The sequence below is a fragment of the Arvicola amphibius genome, chromosome 9 (genome assembly GCF_903992535.2).
Source record: "Arvicola amphibius chromosome 9, mArvAmp1.2, whole genome shotgun sequence".
NCBI classification, from domain to species: Eukaryota; Metazoa; Chordata; class Mammalia; order Rodentia; family Cricetidae; genus Arvicola; species Arvicola amphibius.
The window spans coordinates 19,705,575-19,723,438 of NC_052055.2; the positions used below are offsets into that span (position 1 = coordinate 19,705,575).

Genomic DNA, 17,864 nt, shown 5'->3' on the forward strand with positions numbered 1-17,864 from the left:
TTGTAATGCATGAACTTTACTGACTGGGCCATCTCTCCAGTCCTTAGATAATATTTTAAGTAGTGTGTGCTTATTGTCCATGGCATGCAGTTTGATAGCGCTTGTTTTCCCATCCTTTCCCACCTCCCCTTCATCACCCAAAGCTCCTATTAGTCTCCTTTGTTCCACTAGACAATTAAGACTCTACTTTCACGTTATAGACACATACCTGTAGGCATGTGTCTCTATAAAGTCTAGGACTCAGAAGAGAAAGAAAAAAATGCAGTTGTCGTCATTTTAAGGCTGGATCAATTTGTTTATGATATGATCATTTTCAGAAACTAGGACTTTTTCTAAGATTTTGGATAATCTTAGAATGCTGGAAACACTTTGATTTTCATTGTTGCTGTCTGTTTTGTTCTTGGAGCAGGGTCTCACTATGTAGCTCAGGCTGACACAGAACTCGGCATCCTCCTGCCTCAGGGCTGTAATTACAGATCTGTACCATCATGCGGACACTTGTTCTTAAGACAGACCTGTTTGTGTACCAATTCATTCTCTGGATAACAAAATTCTAACAAAATATAATTACATTTAGTTTAACTTTTAAAGGTGTTGGAGATAAATTCAGTGTTTAGCTTGGGGTTTGCTTTTGTTCCTTTTCCTACATTGGAGGCTGTGGTTGAGAGTTTGGAAGTGGGATACCTGAGCAACTTGTGTCCTATGGCCTCTTAGGAAGAGAGAAGGCAGCATAGACCTGCACGGTCACACCATTGACACAGTTATCCCAGCGCTTGGCCATTTGGTCCAAGCTGCTTCTATTCTGCACTGAAGATAGAAAAGCTGGTGCTGAAAGGGAACCTGGTGACTCAATCAAGAAATCACACAACTCTAATTTCAAGTAGTTTTCTAATTCTGGAGTCATAAAAAGATATGAAATTAGCTACGTAAAAATGTGGTTCTGAGCCGGGCGGTAGTGGCGCACGCCTTTAATCCCAGCACTCAGGAGGCAGAGGCAGGCAGATCTCTGAGTTCGAGGCCAGTCTGGTCTACAAGAGCTAGTTCCAGGACAGGCTCTAGAAACTACAGGGAAACCCTGTCTCAAAAAACCAAAAAAAAAAAAAAATGTGGTTCTGGCTCTCTTCATGTAGTTCACCAGGAGGTTCAGGAGAGTTGTCTGCATGACGAGCCAGTTTGGGAAGCTGAGGTAACTTAGGACAGCCCTCCGAAGACGAGTCTGGGGCTTGGAGGAGTTCTGTGGTCACCATCAATGAAATCATTAGAAAGTGACAAAAAGAAACCCTTAATGCCAGTCCAGCAGCTCCTCCGTGGTACCACACTAGTTGTGCCTGGCATTCTAGATGCTTTGCACCAACGCTACAAGCAGATGGGCAGAAGCTAGTCTAATCCAGGCCGTGTATAACATTCTTCTTGTTTGGACACAGATATCGGAGTCACGGTAGCTTTCACCCTGAGGAGACCAGGTTGGTATGGGTGTGTCTGTGTGTCTCTTGGCTCTTCCTGGGGTGGCCTGGGAGGCACCATCAGAGATCCTGCGCTGGAAGTCTCATCTTCTTGGAGTTCCTTGTTAGAATAATCCCCAAGCGGGAGAGGGCCGGTGTGAGGAAAGCTATGATGGAGACCTACCACATCAGTCCTCCTGATTCGGTAGCTGGTTCCCATGTATTGACTAGACACCCCAATTCTTCTTTAGGAGAAACGGTAACAGTAGTCCTTACTCCACGGTATGTTGTGGGGATATTAGGAGACCACTTATGAAATGGTATTTCTGTCACTATAAGTACAAAACTTAAAATTTCGGTCATCTTTTCATTGATACTATAGTAATTCGTAGCAAGTCTTCCACTTTACAAACATACCTCCTATTTTAATGTCATTTTTAATTGAGTGAGAAATGTCTTTGTGTCATTTGGGGGAATTAAAAACTCAGTCTAAGTACCCATCCCCCAATTCTAGAGCCAGAGTCACACAGCTTCTCCCGAAGCCCCACCTTCCAGCACCGATCCTGTTTCTCCTGCTCTGTCCTCCAGTGCCACCACCAGTGGAGACCGGCATGCCACACTTCCTCCCTACCCCTGGGTGACACAGGGAGGTGGAGGAGCGTTTCTCAGTTTTCACGGAGAAACTCTCTGGTGCCAGGAGCACGCTTGATGACTGTCACCTAGCTTCAGGCAGATGCGCTGTGTGCCTATCATTATCATAGGTGAGGAGCCAGCTGTCTGAAGAGCCTGGGGCATTCCCCAAAGGCTTCTTTAGTTAGTCCGCAGGGATTTGAGTTGTAGATAAGAGATTTTTTTGAACTCCCCACGCACCCTGGGTTAAGTAAAACTTTCTACAGGTAGTTCCAGACATCAGCATTGTTTCTGTATTTTTTTTTTTTTTTAAGACACAAACCCTTAGGAGACTCCAATGGACAGCAGGGTCAAGAAGGGCAAGCGCTCGTTGTTACAAAAGAGAAGAGGTACCCGAGCCAAAGGATGAGTATCCCTCCCTTCTTCTTCTCTTCAGCCATGCCCATTGCTTAGTCGTGGGCATCTCTGGGAGAAGCCAGAATGCCCAGCCGTTCATGTTGTGTGTGCTGGGTCACTTTCCAGCGCCACTGTCATTGACTAGTAGCAACTTCCCTCTTGCAGATGGAGATAACTCAGCCTTGACAAGCAGCCAGTGGATACTGGCCATGTTCCTGGGGATATGAGGTTCTGTCTTCATGAGCCAATCACGACATTGCAGTCTTGGGGAGCATATTTTGGTTCAGGGTTTGGAAAGTACCAGGTGTGGGTCCCCTGCTTGGTAGTTACCATTGAAAAAAAGGCTAATTAAAACTTTTACTGAGAATGCTCTCTTAAAATCCAGAAAGGGGAGGTCCCCCGTGTATTTGCTCTCTGGAGAGATCCTAAGAGGACTTAGAATGATGACACTCCCTCCCAGAGGGCACTTCATGTCACTTCCTGTCTACCAGGCCCTGAGCAAGCCCTCTGCTTACTTTGCTCCATTTTATTCCTTCCCAGTTGGTCCGGGAAGCAGGCACTCTGGTTTATCTCATTACACAAAGGAGGAAACTGGGGCTCTGACTTTCCCAAGGAGGGAGGAATGCAGTCCGTGTCTGGGTGCTACCAAAGCCCATTCTTGGCATCTCAGTCTCAACAACCCCCGAATCCCCTGGGTCAGAGTTCCATTGTGGTGTTTGTCCTCGACACACGGTCCTTTAAGAGCATCCTTGGCTTGGAGACCTCCAGGGAAGGGAACTCTCTCCCTCCTGATCAAGTCCATTCCACAGCTCAGCATTAGCGAGCAGGTGCCTTAGTTCCTCACCTAAGTCTGAGAGATAAATAAGTACATCAATAAAATGGATCTTTGTTTCTTCTGTTGGTTGGTCTTAATACTATCTCTTAGAACAACAACAATAGCTATTAATAACAAAGGCTCATAAAGCAACTTATAGTGTATGTACTTTGATAACTACTTTTCATTCATTACCTTGTTACCCAATGGGATCTTGAAGTTGGGAGAGCTCAGGGACTGTTTGAGGTTGTGAAGACCCCACTGGGTGAGAGACAGGCAGGCTGACTATGGAGCAGGTGACCTTGGCCATGGAACGCACAGCCTCATTGGTCCCACATTCAGAAGCACAGGGCAGCCCAGGGTCTAGGAAGTGTGTACTTGGGGGGAGAGAGAAGTGAGGTTGCTTCTCTCTTCAAGGAACACTCTGCAGCCCAAGGCAACACATGTGACAGGAGAAGCCATCAAAGTTCCCCACTAGGCTCACCTTTTGGGAGCACACCATGCACCAGTTGAGCAACGTGCCTATGGCTTGGCCTCCGCGGGTACCAGAGCTCCACGACCTTAGAAGCAGTGTGAGGGCCTGACTCCGGCCAAGTGATGGCTGCCAAGAGGACTGGGAGATTCAGGTTTCTCAGCAGTCATAGTGGACTGTGAGCCTAAGCAGATCTCCAGGAGCTGTGTGGCCAGAGACACTGTTGCTGCCCTCTCTGGCAGGAGACAATTGCTGCCATCAGCAAATGATGTCGTCCCTGAAGAGTTTATCATAGCACCTGGCATGGGCAAGCCAGAAGACATGAGAGGTGCTGAGCTTGAATGATTAGAAACCCCAGCCCGCCCCAGTCGTGTGCAGTGTGGTTTCTGGACAAGGAGGATAACCTGGAGACGGATGAGGTCTTCTGACCCCCACTCTGGGTAGATGAGGGGGCTGACCAGCCAGTAGGACCTACCTCCTCTGCATGCTTTTTTTCTCCTAGCAGGGGTGATAATTCCTTTCCATGACTGTATTGATGAGTTGTTCTTCTCTGCAGGAAAGGAATGTTTGGACTGAAGCTGAAAAAGAAGAAGAAAGATAAAGCAGAGAAGGGATTGGTCCTCACCAACAAGGGTGCCGAAGGTGAGGTGGGAGGTGGGGTGCTGCTGCTGACTACCCAGGCCAAAGGGCCTCATGTCGGGGATTCTCCCTATGCGAGAACGTGGCTGTCTACGGCACAGGGAGCAGTAATCTGTCTGCTGACTCCCAGGTTCTCCTGAACACGGGTGTGAGCCTCAGGGAAATCATCCCAAGGCCCAACATCATCGACAAACAGGGGTGGGGTGGACCTGCTGGGCCATGGAATGGGCCATCTGAGAAAGTGGTGACAGGCTCGAGCTCAGGTTTTGCCTTCGGTTTTCACCGGATAAGTGGCTCAGGAGTTCCAAGTCTGCCATTATCAAATGGACGGGGCACGGGTAACCAAGCTGACCCCACACCATCCTGGAGGGGATCAAGGACATTTTTCAAAACAAAAGTTAGGATTCTCCAAGTAAGATGGGAGAGTGTGCTTTCTATACATTATCTCATTTAACGCCTCTTACCGGCAGGGATTGTTGCTTCTTTTTTCCAAACAAGACTCCAGAAACAACAGTGAGAATACAAATCACGTGTGGCAAAGGCTAGCTGTCGAATTGTCAGGCGTGGTTGTGTGGGTGGAAACGTAAAGCCAGTGTTAAGAAATGAAGAGGGCTTTCAAGATGGCAACAGTAGTGCCTAAACCAAGCAGGACAAGGGTTCTTCTGATGAGGGCTCTGTCTATCTGCATAGAATGCTGGAAAGCAGCTGCTTTGCAAGATTAGTCCAGGCTCCCCGACTTTCTGTGCTTTGAATGGGTCATTCCTTCTGCCAAGCGAGGACCGAGACTCCCACTGGGCAGACACTCAGCACTGATGAAGTCAAACTGGATCTGTGGTTTCCAAGTGGACAGGTCTGGGGTGAGTGCCTAGTGACATCTATCTAGTGGCTTTGATAACACCCAGTTAAAGGCTGGCATTCTGGACCATACCTAGACCCACATGGTGTATTGAGTAGAAGCCATCTTCATGCATCTTGAAGTACTTCACTGTCATCCTCCGTAGCTGCCCCGTAGCCTGAAGCCCCACCTAACCACACTCTTTGCTCTGAGTAAAACGCAATTTTAGAGAGAAAGCGATGGCCACTCACTCATCCTGAGATATTGGTGGTCACGACTAAGAGTGACCCTCGGGTGGAAAGGGGGTACCGCGTCTTTTCAGTGGCTACAATGCCTAACGCTTTATTGGAAGGCTAGGATGCAGGCTCAGTCATTAAACTTGCTACACAAGCATGGGGACCTGAGTTTGAACCTAAGAACCCACTTGGAAAAGCCACTAGGGTGATGTGCAGTCCCAGTACTGGGGTGGTAGAGACAAACATATCCCCAGGGCTGACTGGTAACCCAGCCTTTCTCAGTCAGTAAGGTCCAGGCCAGTGAGAGACCTTGTCTCAAAAGTCAAGATGTTGAATGACTGAAGAAGACACCAAAGCTGACCTCTGACCTCTACACTCTACACACATACACACACACGTATGCATGAACGCACACACACACACACATGCACACATGCTTGCATAACCTGTTCCTCCCACTCTGAGAACTTAAAAGGAATACTTGTTTATTCAATCAAATTGGTAATATGAATGGAAGATTTAAAAGGCTCTGGATCTTTTCCTGGTCCTTGAAATTAAGTCTTGGGGACACCAGGTTGACTAAGAGATGTTCCCTTTCCCTCAGGACCTTATGGAATTTACACGTTTGACATATTTAATAAGTGTTTGTTACTTGACATGCATCGTTCTTGACCCTGAGCAGTAGGTTGTGGTCTGTGTTTCAGAACGGAGGTGTCAGTGGGTGAGTGGTCTGCTCCGAATGAGTCCCACAGTCTGTAAGTAGAAAAGCTGGCATGGAGCCTGGGCTTTCATGGCTGGTGTGATGGCCTCTGATTGAGAGTACTCCCTTCCTCACCAGGCGGGAGGAGATTAGAGCAGTCAGTAACAGGCATGCCAGGGGAACTAGCCCTGTGACTAGTCCTTGTTTAGAGTCTTCAGCCCACAAAACAAACAGGGCAGACATCCATCAGGCCCTCCTAGAAAGTAAATGGTATCCATCCTGCTGGGAGGGGCTGGCCCTAGGGAAGGGACAAATATGGCAGAATCTTTGGTCCTTCCTTCTTGGTTTTTCTTGGGAAGCTAGGGTTTGTGGTGTGTGTGTGTGTGTGTGTGTGTGTGTGTGTGTGTGTGTATTGTGAGGAATAAATCTCATGGATAAAGAGCAGGTTGTGTCAGAATTAAGTCAGAAGGAACAGAGAATGCCCTGGGTGACAGGCCCAGGCTGTCTGGAAGAGCTGCTGGAAGCCAGATGGAAGAAGGCGTCCACCCTGAGCCGTGTGTGCACTTCAGATTGTTTACTAAGTAGGATGGGAAGCCACTGGGAGGAGTTAAGAGGAGTCGCGTGCTATCCTTCCTTTTTGTTTTGTGAAGATCATCTCCTGCTAGAGAAGCACAGCTGGTGACTTTTCCACCTTGAGATCTCTGGGGTCTCTCACCCCATGGTCCAGGGGCCTGCAGTCTCTTAGATGCCTCTCTAGCATCTAACCTTGCACATTCTCTTGCTTTTTTGAAGTACCTAAGGGTGCTCACTGCACATTTGCCCCTATGCCAGCAGGTCTACATCTGTAAGACTCGGTAGTGTCTTCTGAGTCAAGACTGCAGGGCATAGTTGACTGGCTAAAATCAGAACCCAACATGCTGAAGCTGGAGAGTACATTAGAAATAATTCAGTTGATGATGTATTTAAAGCTGAGTCTCATCAGCCCTGGGAACAGTGACTGGGCTGTCGGAACAGGTTCGAGGTAATGCCCTGTGGAAGGCTTCATCTCTGTCCTACGAAATGACACCCAGAAAGCTTGGAACAAATGAGCTTTTGGCATATTCTCTGTCATTTTGAGACCTTTTCCTTCATCATCTCTACTGCTTTGATTCATGGGGTGATGCCTAGATGACAAGATTATTTAAACATCACACACACACACACACACACACACACACACACACACACAAAGAAGGAGGGTGAGAGAGGGAAAGATAGAGACATACAATTGCAAATACAAAATACAATTACATCTATAAAAAAGATCCCGAGCGCTTTAAAATGTTTTGCAGATCCTTTCCTTCCTCAGTTTTCATTTCACTGAAGGAAAAAAAAAATCAGGAATTTTTCATGACTCATGTAAGCCACCCTCCTTGTGGCAGTCAAAGGGCGGGGACACTGTTTTGTTTATCTTCCTAATGACTCTCTGGAATAGCGGGCATCAGCCTCCCTTAAATATAGAACCAAGAGAAAGTAAGTGACATGTTTGTGTGCAGGGACTTTGATCATCACCTGGGGAACTGAAACAGTTTTGACATCCAGGCAATGTTCCCATGAATTAAACCAGAATCTGGGTTAGAGGGGGAAGAATCTAAGGATACGACTGCCATCCACTCAACTTGGGTCTGCTACGGGCTTATAACTTTGTTTCCTCGGGCTTCCTAGGAAGCTGTCCTTTCTAGAGTAGGTAATTTGGTAACTGAAAACAACACACATTTATTCTTTCGCAGTTATGAAGCCTGTGTGCCTGAACTCAGCATCTCTGGGTCAAAAATCTCAAGAATTTTTCTTCCTCCCTCCTTCCTCTGTTCAGTTAGTGTTCTATCGCTGTGACAACCCCCCGAGGGGATCATCTGATAAGTGAATAACAACAACAAAAATAATAATAATAAGGAGGATGTGACTGCTCCTAGCCAGAGGCAGAGACATCTGAGAGGGTCCAGAGTGAACAGGACCTTGAGGGGAGTGGGGGAAGGGAGAGTCAGGAGGCTCAGAGGCCAGGAGGGTGAAGGGTAAGAAGGACCAGCATAGCCCAAGTGGCTGGATTGTTTAGGGCAGAGCTTCTGGGAAAGGGGCAGCCCAGCCCCTGGGTTGGAGAGTTCAGGGTAGGGAGCCAGGTATGCCAGTCTGTCATACCCTGTAACATCTAGGGACTGAGGGATGCTGGGAGAACGTGGCAGCCAGGTCTGCTTTGAAATGTTTAATAGGCACCTCAGTTAGCCCTTTGTTCTGGGTTTTAGACCTAACAATAGGGAGGAAAAGTGTATTTTTAACTCGTGGGTTTCTGTTCATGATTGTTTGGTCCTGTTGTTTTGGGCCGGTAGCTGGATCAAATATGATAGGGAATTCATGGTAGAGCAAAGGCTGGGAAATGTAGGGGGAGACTTATGCCAGGGTTCCAATCACCACTGCATAAACATACCCTGGTGACGTAACTCCCTTTCACTAGGCCCCACACTTGATAGGTCTACCATTTCCCACTTGTGGCATAATTTGATCACCAGACTGTCAACACTTGGCCTGTGTGTGTGGGAGAGGATGGGAGGGGGCGGATAAAGTTGTGCTGTTCCTCACTTTGTGAAAATGGTTAGTCTAATCTTTGCCCCTAGGGTCACACAGCTGTCTTTAAAATCTCCCTCTGTGCCCTCTGATGAGGATAGTTGTGACTGCAATTGGGCTGCAGCTGCTAATCCAGCCTAATCTCCGTGGTCCCAGCTTGCTTTGCTTTCACGACAGGGGTATCGTTTGCAGTGTCCAAGGATGAGGCCCCATCATTATACAACACACGTGTCATTCAAACCTGGCCAGCACACCCAGGAATGACACTCACCTGGGATCTTGCCTTCAGTTTCCTGACTGTCTCATTTCCTTTGGAGATTGTCTGGTCAAGGTCTTGGATAGATTTCCTTAATTTGTAAATTTGTTTGAACCTTCTATTTGTTCTTACACATGAACACACACACACACACACACACACACACAAAATTATGTGTCTGCTTGCCTGTTTTTTTTTTTTTTTTGTCAATACACTATCAAATTCAATAATGGCCACGGCTACGGGGCCTCCCAAGGTGGTAGGCGCAAAGCAGAGGCTTGCTTACCACCTCATCTTGATTTAACAAGATTCTCTTCCTTCGTTTGTGTCTACAGATGGTCAGAGTGACTTTGAAGCTCCACAGGAAGGACCTTCTCGCCAGGAAGGACCAGAAGGAGATGCGATTCATGGCGACGCTTCCATCACTCCTGGCCCCTCGGCTCCTCCAAAGAGGAGGTATGGTGTTTTCATAGTTGGTCAGCGCACCCCCTTTGCACCTGGGTGTGCCAGGCTCTCAGAGAATTAGAGAGGAGACACAGTTACTGTCCACCAGGAGCCAAAGGTCTAAAGCAGGAAGAGAGTTCTGTGTCTACTCAGCTTCTCTCTGAGTGCCAACCTTCAGCAGAATTCTGGTCCCACTAGCCTCAGACTTTAGATGACTCTAGCTGCATCCCTGGGAGCTCAGGAAAAAGCGCAAGGGCAGAAGGCAGGTTTGGGGGCTGACCCTTAACCTGCTCTTTAGTTCACAGTGATCCTAATTACCTTGGTTTTGTGTTTCTCCCAAAGAGAAGGTGTTTCTTAAACTACCAGAGAGGAGTCGGAAGAAACTAGCTTCTGCATGTGGTACCAGCTGGCTGGGATTGTGAAACTAAAGCCAAGCAAAGCCACGCAAATCAGTGGCTTCATAGAAGTCTTTATTACTGTCCTTGCGTCTGTGTGTCAGTTAGGTGGTTTTAATGGCCCCACAGAGTTGTCAAACTGTTATTCACATGTGTGTAGTCACTTGGCAGCTTAGTGATTCTAGCTCAGGGCTGGTGGCAGGCTGATCTAGTGCCAGGACCACCGCACTCATCACAGGGCAGGGAGTTTGCTCCAGTCCTGGCCACAGCAGGGTTGAGGACAGTGGGAGCATGTGAGGTCTCTTGAGACTTAGGTTCAGAGCTGGCAGAGGCCATTTCTGAGGCACTGAGTTGACCAATGCAAGTTACAGAGGCAGCCTGTGTTGGAGCAGGAGGGGACAATAAGGTGCAGATCCCGGAGAGAAGCCAGTAACTGGGGTCACTGGTGTTTTCTGTTTATGTCGTTTTCTGATGAGGGGCAGTTTATCAGGCTCTTCCATTCTCTTTCCACGCAGATGAGTTACTAACGGTAATACAAATTGGTAGCTCTCTGGGTGGGAGGCCTTGAGCTGGTGTTTCTAAGCTCTGATGTCATGGTATATGTAGGGGAAGGTTAGAAGGAAGCAGGACGTCATAGAACAAACCCAGAGGTGACACTGAGAAGCAGACATGACATTTTTGTGTGCACACTGTCACACCTCTCTCTCTCTGCACTGCACCTTGACAACTGCCAGTGCCCTCCCTGTGGCCTCTGAGCAGGCTCTTCAGCTATTCCTGAGTACCTTCCATGGTGTCCCAGGTCATTACAGAAGAGAGGAGAGCAGAAGGAGAAGCCGGGAGATATGGCCTATTCTTCCTCCTTGATCAGAGCATTCCCCATGGGCTGAAATAGACTGAAATTCTGCCCTCCCACCAATACTAGTTCAGACCCCACCTCTGTCTTAGGTCTTTCTTGCTCATGGAGCCCTGGGGATTTCTTCTCTGCAGCTCTTCTGTCATGCACATACCCCCATAGGACATTTCACACTTACAATCCAGATCTTTCCTTATAAGCCTTGGCTCTCTTTCCCCTGGAGAGATTGCTAGCTCTACAAGGGCAGAGATGATGGCCTCTTAGTCTTTATTTTACTCTTAACCAAGCCTAGCACAAGGTTTCAAATTATGAGCAATTAGACTGAATTCACCATTCGAATGATGAGCATGTGAATGATATATACGTTTTCTTCACCGTCAGTGCCTTGGAGGAATTATTGTTTCAGATAAGGAGATTAAAGCAAAAGCCTAAAATTGAGGAGAATAAATAGTCTAACTCAGACCAGTCTGATCCCAAAGTCTTGAGAATTTTTTTTTCATAGCTTACAGCATCTTCTATTGGGCTGAATTGCAGTCAGCAGGCATGGGGTGAGTGAAGGCAGGAAAACGATGTCACTGTTGGAAGCCAGAAGAACAAAATTCAATCAAACACACCCCAGTTCATTTCCCGCTCATTGCTGCTTCTGTGATAACAAGGATCCTCCTCTGCCCATGATTATCCACTAGCTAAGTGCCCAGGTGTTGCGCATCTATTTTCAATTACCCTAGCCCGTCCAGATAAATGGATTTCCCGGGACTGAGAGACTCAGTGAGATGGCATTTTGGTCATCCCTTCCAATTTTCTTCTTTCCCAATCCTTTCAAAAGCAATCACAACACTCACAATTTTTATATCTTCTAGAAGGGATGAAGAGCTCCAGGGTCTAAAATCAGTCAGGCGAAGGGCAGATCCTTACTTCGACCCATCTTTGCCTCTGACTTTCTGAGGAATCCTTATTTCTATAAGGTTATAACACACACAGCACAGAAAACCTTACATATAAAAAAATGCCAGCGTTTACCAGCATTCTTGCTAGACACTTGGTTAAATGCTTGCGTGCATTATATTATTTCATTCTAGCAATTGCCTTGTGATATAAATGATATTGTTAGCCTCGCTACTAGGACAGTAAAACTGAGTCATAGGAATCTTAAGTCACTTGCCTACTTATATTTATTTCCCAGGAGATGTAGGGAGAATCTGTGATGGAGTCTAAGTGAAGGTACTTAGAAACTCTTGGGAAAATGTTACCGTGGCTTACACATCTGAAGTATGTTCTTACTTGAGATGTATTAATTTGCTGTTACATGTCTTTTTTTATTTTATACTTGCATACAATATTATCAACAAATATAAAACAATATATTAAACTTTACCTTAATAGAGCAAAGCTGCTGACTAAGATCCATGATGGGGAAGTCAAATCTCAAAACTATCAAGTAAGTGATTGGCTCATCCTACCCAGCACCCCCCAGTTCTCCTCATGAGAATGAAGGGCAATGACCAGAGGCACATGGGTGCTGCTTTGTGTTCTAGATCACCGTCACCATCACTGAGGCCCGCCAGCTGGTGGGCGAGAACATCGACCCAGTTGTGACCATTGAGATTGGGGATGAGAAGAAGCAAAGCACGGTGAAGGAAGGCACCAACAGCCCATTTTATAATGAAGTAAGTCACAGAGCATCCTCTGGGCCCGCATCCCTTCGCTGACATCAAAGGGTTCCTCCATCAAGTAGAAAATGGGAGCCCCTCAGCGTTCCTTCTCGGTCTCCCATCAAAATTCACATCACAGTCTGAGCTCTTTCCACCCACATCCCTAAGGCGCTGATAACAAGACAGTAAACAGGAGGACCGCTTTCTTATTATTTTGAGCTTTTTGCCATTCTTCATAAGCCTTGAGATTACATCCAGTGAACCTTGAATGCCGGTTAGAGAGACTATGAGAACAGCACTGAAAATCTAATTACTGAGTTTGAAATAACTATACTTTGTTGGAAAGCAAAACACTTGTGTTTTTCTAAGATGCGTAGAAATTTTAAAAGAAGACCCCCAAAGAGGGAAGTTTCTAAATAGTCTCTTTGTAATAAAATGTTATTTGGTAAAAATATGACAGATTATAGATAATATATGGTGGAAAACCTCATTTCTCTCTACTTTTTGGATCCTAATGCCCTAGATTTCATTTCTGGGAAGATCCATTTTCACGTGATACTCAAGAACCTTCCAGAGAGTTCCCAAGCACACACAGGAATACAGATCAATGCTCCAATGGCAGCACCCACTCAGTACCGCTGTCCTGGGCCTTGTTCTTGTTGCAAAGCAATGGGCTTTGGGGTATCACACAGGCCAAGCTCACTTCTCACTGGGGAATTTTCCATTGCTTTCATATGCTATAATTTACTGACTGTTTAGTGTGTCATCTATGGTTACTAAAACTTTGTGCCTTTGGCTACGTTGTACTTACGTGATCTAACCAAGGACACGGGGCTTAGGCATTTAAAATTGAATCTCACCAAATTGCCTGACAACATGAATTGCTAAAGGAGCACTGAGGAGACATTACCACCCTAGCGGTAATCTGCAAAGAAGGCAGGGACAGCGTGGATCATGACATTAACTGAAAAGCCTCCAAATCGCATGGGAGCTGCTAATCCCTTTCCTCGTCATCATTATTGTCCCCGAGCCGTCCAGATGTCCCCTCCTCCCACTCTTCCCTCATCTCTTTGGCACAGATGTGATATTAGAGAACATGTATGCAAATTCTCTAAAACTGCAAAGCCCCGTTTACTTGTCAAATGTTATAATTATGCCTGCAAGTCTTGGCTCTAAATGATATTAAACTGAGCCCAAGGGTAGCAAGTAGGAAACCAAGAAAAAGGACAGAAGGCAAGCCAAGGACATTTGTCACAACTTTTTACCTTTAAGGCAGAGGCCATCAGGGGTTGAAGGAGGAAGCAGGGTTGTGAATATTTGCTAGCTAGCTAGAAAAGCCGGTGCAGATGTAGACATCTGTAAGGCATTAGAGAGCGCAACAATGTAACTGAGCAGAAGGCAACAAATATTAGAACTGATTTATCAGCCCAAAGGATTCCCTCATAGAGCCATCCTGATCAGAGTGAAGAATTTCACTACAGTGACATTTCCATGTAAATTTGAGTTACAAACATTTTTTAAAAAATAGCAAAATAAGTACTAAGTATATGTGCGTGTGGATATTATATATGATAATTTTCTTTAAAGATTATACCTGTTTTCCTATTAAAGAACATATAATCAAGATCATCCATTTATTTATTTATTTGTTTATTTATTTATTTATTTATTTACTATTTATTTATTGTAGCATTAAGGCTCAAACCCATATGTGAGGCAAGAATTCTTTTATTTATTTATTTAAAAAGAAAACAATCTTTTCTCATTATACATACCAATCCAAGTTCCCACTCCCTCCCCTCCTCCCATTCCCTCCACCTACCCTCCCACCCCACCCCCATCCACTCCTCAGAGAGGGTAAAGCACATTGCTTTGGGGAAGGTCCAAGGCCCTCCCTCCTACTATAGCTAGGATGAGCAAGGTATCCATCCAAAGAGAATAGGTTTCCAAAAAGCCAGTACAAGCAGTAGGGATAAATCCTGGTGCCACTGCCAGTGGCCCCTCAATCTGCCCCAGCCATACAACTGTCAACCATATTCAGAGGGATTAGTTTGGTCCTATGCTTGTTCCTTTCCAGTCCGGCTGGAGTTGGTGAGCTCCCATTAGCTCAGGTAGACTGTTTCAGTGGGTGAACCCGTCATGGTCTTGACCTCTTTGCTCATATTCTCATTTCTCCCACTCTTCAACTGGACTTTGGGAGCTCAGTCACGAGGCAAGAGCTCTGTGGTGGGGCCACACGTCAGCCCCAGCAACTGCCATTTTGAAGATCTCCTAACAGCAATGGAAGTTTATTTTGCTTTTCTATTTTACTCCAGGAAAGAAAGGTGTTGTCAATTATTTTTTTCTTCTCACTGGTATGCTCTTCCATAATGTATCATTCTTTTATATCTCTTCTATATCTTTGCCTCAAAGCAAAGGCAAGAACCTAGGACACAGCAGTGTCCCAGTCCTTCCTAGCCCACCCCATTGTTCCTCTTCCATACAATAACCTCACGTAGACACCTCCCCAGTCTTCTGTACCTTTAAATTCTACAACCTCATTTGAGAGGGACGTGACTCCGCCTCTACAAAACTTCCAGTCTCTCGTCTATAGGAGATTCTTGTTCTTTAGGAGGATCAAAGCGGGTCTCCAGAGCCAGAAATAACTAGGATTATGAATCTGGTCATCACCTGTTAAGCTCTTTAGTCATTTGTCTTCCCACATGCAAATGTGGGTATCCATATAGATAATTCTTACATCTGTGTGCAAGCATGTGTACACATGTGTGCATATATCATGGTATGCATATGGAGGTCAGAGGACAGCTTCAGTTCTTGTCTTCCTCTTTGAGGACTCTAGAGAAATACCTTTACCACAGAGCCATGTTGCCATCCCCAGCATAATTCTTTAACTCTGGAATTTAATAACTTTTCCCATACTAAAAGTCTCTCTATAATTCATCATTTTTCATTCCTCCTACAGTTAGTCTTGGTAATTTTACAAGAATGTTTGACACAGAAAAATCCTGAGAAATATTTTAAATGTGTTCACTCAAAATCAAAACTACTCCGTGATACCGTTTTCACTTATAAGAAACCAAAAATGTAAAGAGCTAACAATATCAGGGGTTGGGAAAGCCACAGCAAAAGCCAGAATATAAAATGCCTTTTGTCGAGGTTTGAATGAGAATGTCCCCCATAGGCTTAGATATTTGACACTTGGTCCTCAGTTGGTGCACACACACACACACACACACACACACACACACACATACACACCATCCTGGTGCCACTTTCAGTTTTTGTCCTTCTGCCTTGTGTTTGTGGTTGGCTCTCAGCTTTCTGCCCCATAGCCTAGCATTCCCACAATGACAGATTCTCTTCTCCCGGAAACTGTAAGCCAAAATAGACTCCTTTTTCATGCCTTGCTCGTGGTATTTTATCATAAAATCAGAGAAGTCACTCATAGACATAGGTAGAATTTTTGGATCCTGGATTGTGTGTATGTAAAATTGTAATAGTATTATTAGTCTCCCAGGAAGGAACTTTGAATGCCAACAAAACTTTACCTGCACACAATCCAGGATCCAAAAAGTCTACTTATGTGCAATTTAGAGGGATAATTGTAGTTATCCTATGCAAGAATACATTGGTGGCGTTTTGAATATAATATATAGAATAATAAATGAAACAATTGCAAACAACCTAAATGATCTTCAGTAGAGGACAAGCCAATCAAACGATGGACTGCTGGTGCCAATAAGGTCTACGAAGCAGCAGCAGCAGCAGCAGCAGCAGCAGCAGCAGCAGCAGCAGCAGCAGCAGCAGCAGCGGGTTTGGGTTAGAATAATGCAGCTCTAACCCACTCCAGCAACAAGCTTCTTAGATGTAAACTGGGAGTTGATGACCAAGCTGAACCTCATGTTTTACAGTACTTTGTGTTTGACTTCATTGGACCCCAAGTGCATCTTTTCGACAAGATCATCAAAATCTCAGTAAGTAGACCATTGCAGGTGGTGGTACTGGGGAAGGTAGGGGGAACTCTAGGCACGGGGGACTCTCTGGGACAGCTCAGCTTGGTTCCGGAAACCTGGGTTCAGGAGGATAAATATGGGCCGGTGACTGTGGAAGTAGCAGGCTAAAGCTCGAAATGCCCCAAATGGAGAATTTTCAGGAGAACCATCTCAAGAGAACTTTTGCTTCTTGGAAGCAAGCAGTAAATGACATTAAACTTCTGCTAATTGGATGTGAGATATGAAACATATGTTACAATTGACATCTTCATTGACTGCCCTTTTTCAGTTATTTTTTTTAAATCAAGCTAATGCGATGTTTTTCTATCCGGATGAGATTTATACTAATTAGCCACAACTATCTCTTCTCCTCGTTAGCGATAAATAGAGAAACAGGAAAAGGAAATGGGGAAGGACCGCATATGTTCATCTCATCACGGATAACGCCTAATGAGCAGAGGAATTAACTGAAGTATTCTGGAATTCTTGAAAGTTACCGATGAGGGTGGACCTCGGGATCTTTGCAGGGGGAGTTGGCTGCTGCGCAGATCTTCCTAGGGCCTCTCCAGGGAGAGGAAGTTTATCCGCAAATGCAGACCGCAGAGTAGACAGATTGAGCTCCTCTGCCTTGCTGGGGGCCTTGTCCAGGCTTACCCGGTACATGGACAGCAGGGATGGGAAGAGGAAGTATAAATGCTGAAGTCATCTTGTCCCACACGAGAGCAGAAATGGCCGACTGGGCCCATTACCAACTGCACGCTAGTCAGCAAAGCGACAGAGGACAGTGGGTGGCAGGGGATGACGTCTATCACTCCATCTCAGAAAACGGCCGCTTCTTCCACGGAGAGGGGTGTGAGGCTGGGTGTGTCCGAGGGTGTCAGGGTGAGAGTTGGAGAGTGAGTAGGTGCTGTGTTCCAAACACTTCTCAAAGAACAGAACTCGTACTTTATATGTAAAAGTGTGTGGAATATGAGGGAATGGTTCCCTCAACAGCCAAACCAACTCTGATGGGAATTGCGTGGCTGACCTTCACCTTGGAAGTCTCCTTCCTGTTCTTCTCTTCCTGGTCTGTCTTTTTGTCACTTACTCACACACTAGATCAATGCCTATGTGATATGGCCATTTATTAACTGCAGCTGGATGCCAACAACGTCCCCTCGTCAGGCATGGGTTCTGGCCGTGTGGCACTGTCGTGCCCAGGAGCACTTGAAAAACGTGACTCCCGAGGGATGGAAAGTCGCCGGCAAACGTTCTTAGCATTTGAGTTTCTAGTGTGAGGATAAGGATGAGAGGATATTTGGGGAGCTGGGATGGCTCTCTGGACATGGTGCCATCACTGCAGCTGTCACCTGATGACACTGGCCCTGTCGCAGCTCCTAGGGGACTTGCTAGGTTACAGATGAAGTGCATCACCAGGCCTCTAAGCCCCATCATAGGCAAGAGTCATGGCTGTATGAGGGAGGGACACAGACTTTTAGACATAGGATCGAAGCTAATTTGCCAGCCTCAT

The 17,864-nt window shown here is 45.9% G+C and overlaps 1 protein-coding gene across 1 annotated transcript in view; it reads left to right on the forward strand.

The window, feature by feature from the left end:
• The first annotated feature begins 4,317 nt into the window (after nucleotides 1-4,317).
• Nucleotides 4,318-17,864, forward strand: part of Fer1l6 (fer-1 like family member 6) — a 113,882-nt gene continuing 100,335 nt past the window's right edge. The window contains 5 exon segments of the mRNA XM_038342996.1: nucleotides 4,318-4,396; nucleotides 9,354-9,474; nucleotides 12,094-12,148; nucleotides 12,246-12,377; nucleotides 16,274-16,336. Of these exon segments, the coding sequence (XP_038198924.1) occupies nucleotides 4,318-4,396; nucleotides 9,354-9,474; nucleotides 12,094-12,148; nucleotides 12,246-12,377; nucleotides 16,274-16,336 (450 nt within the window).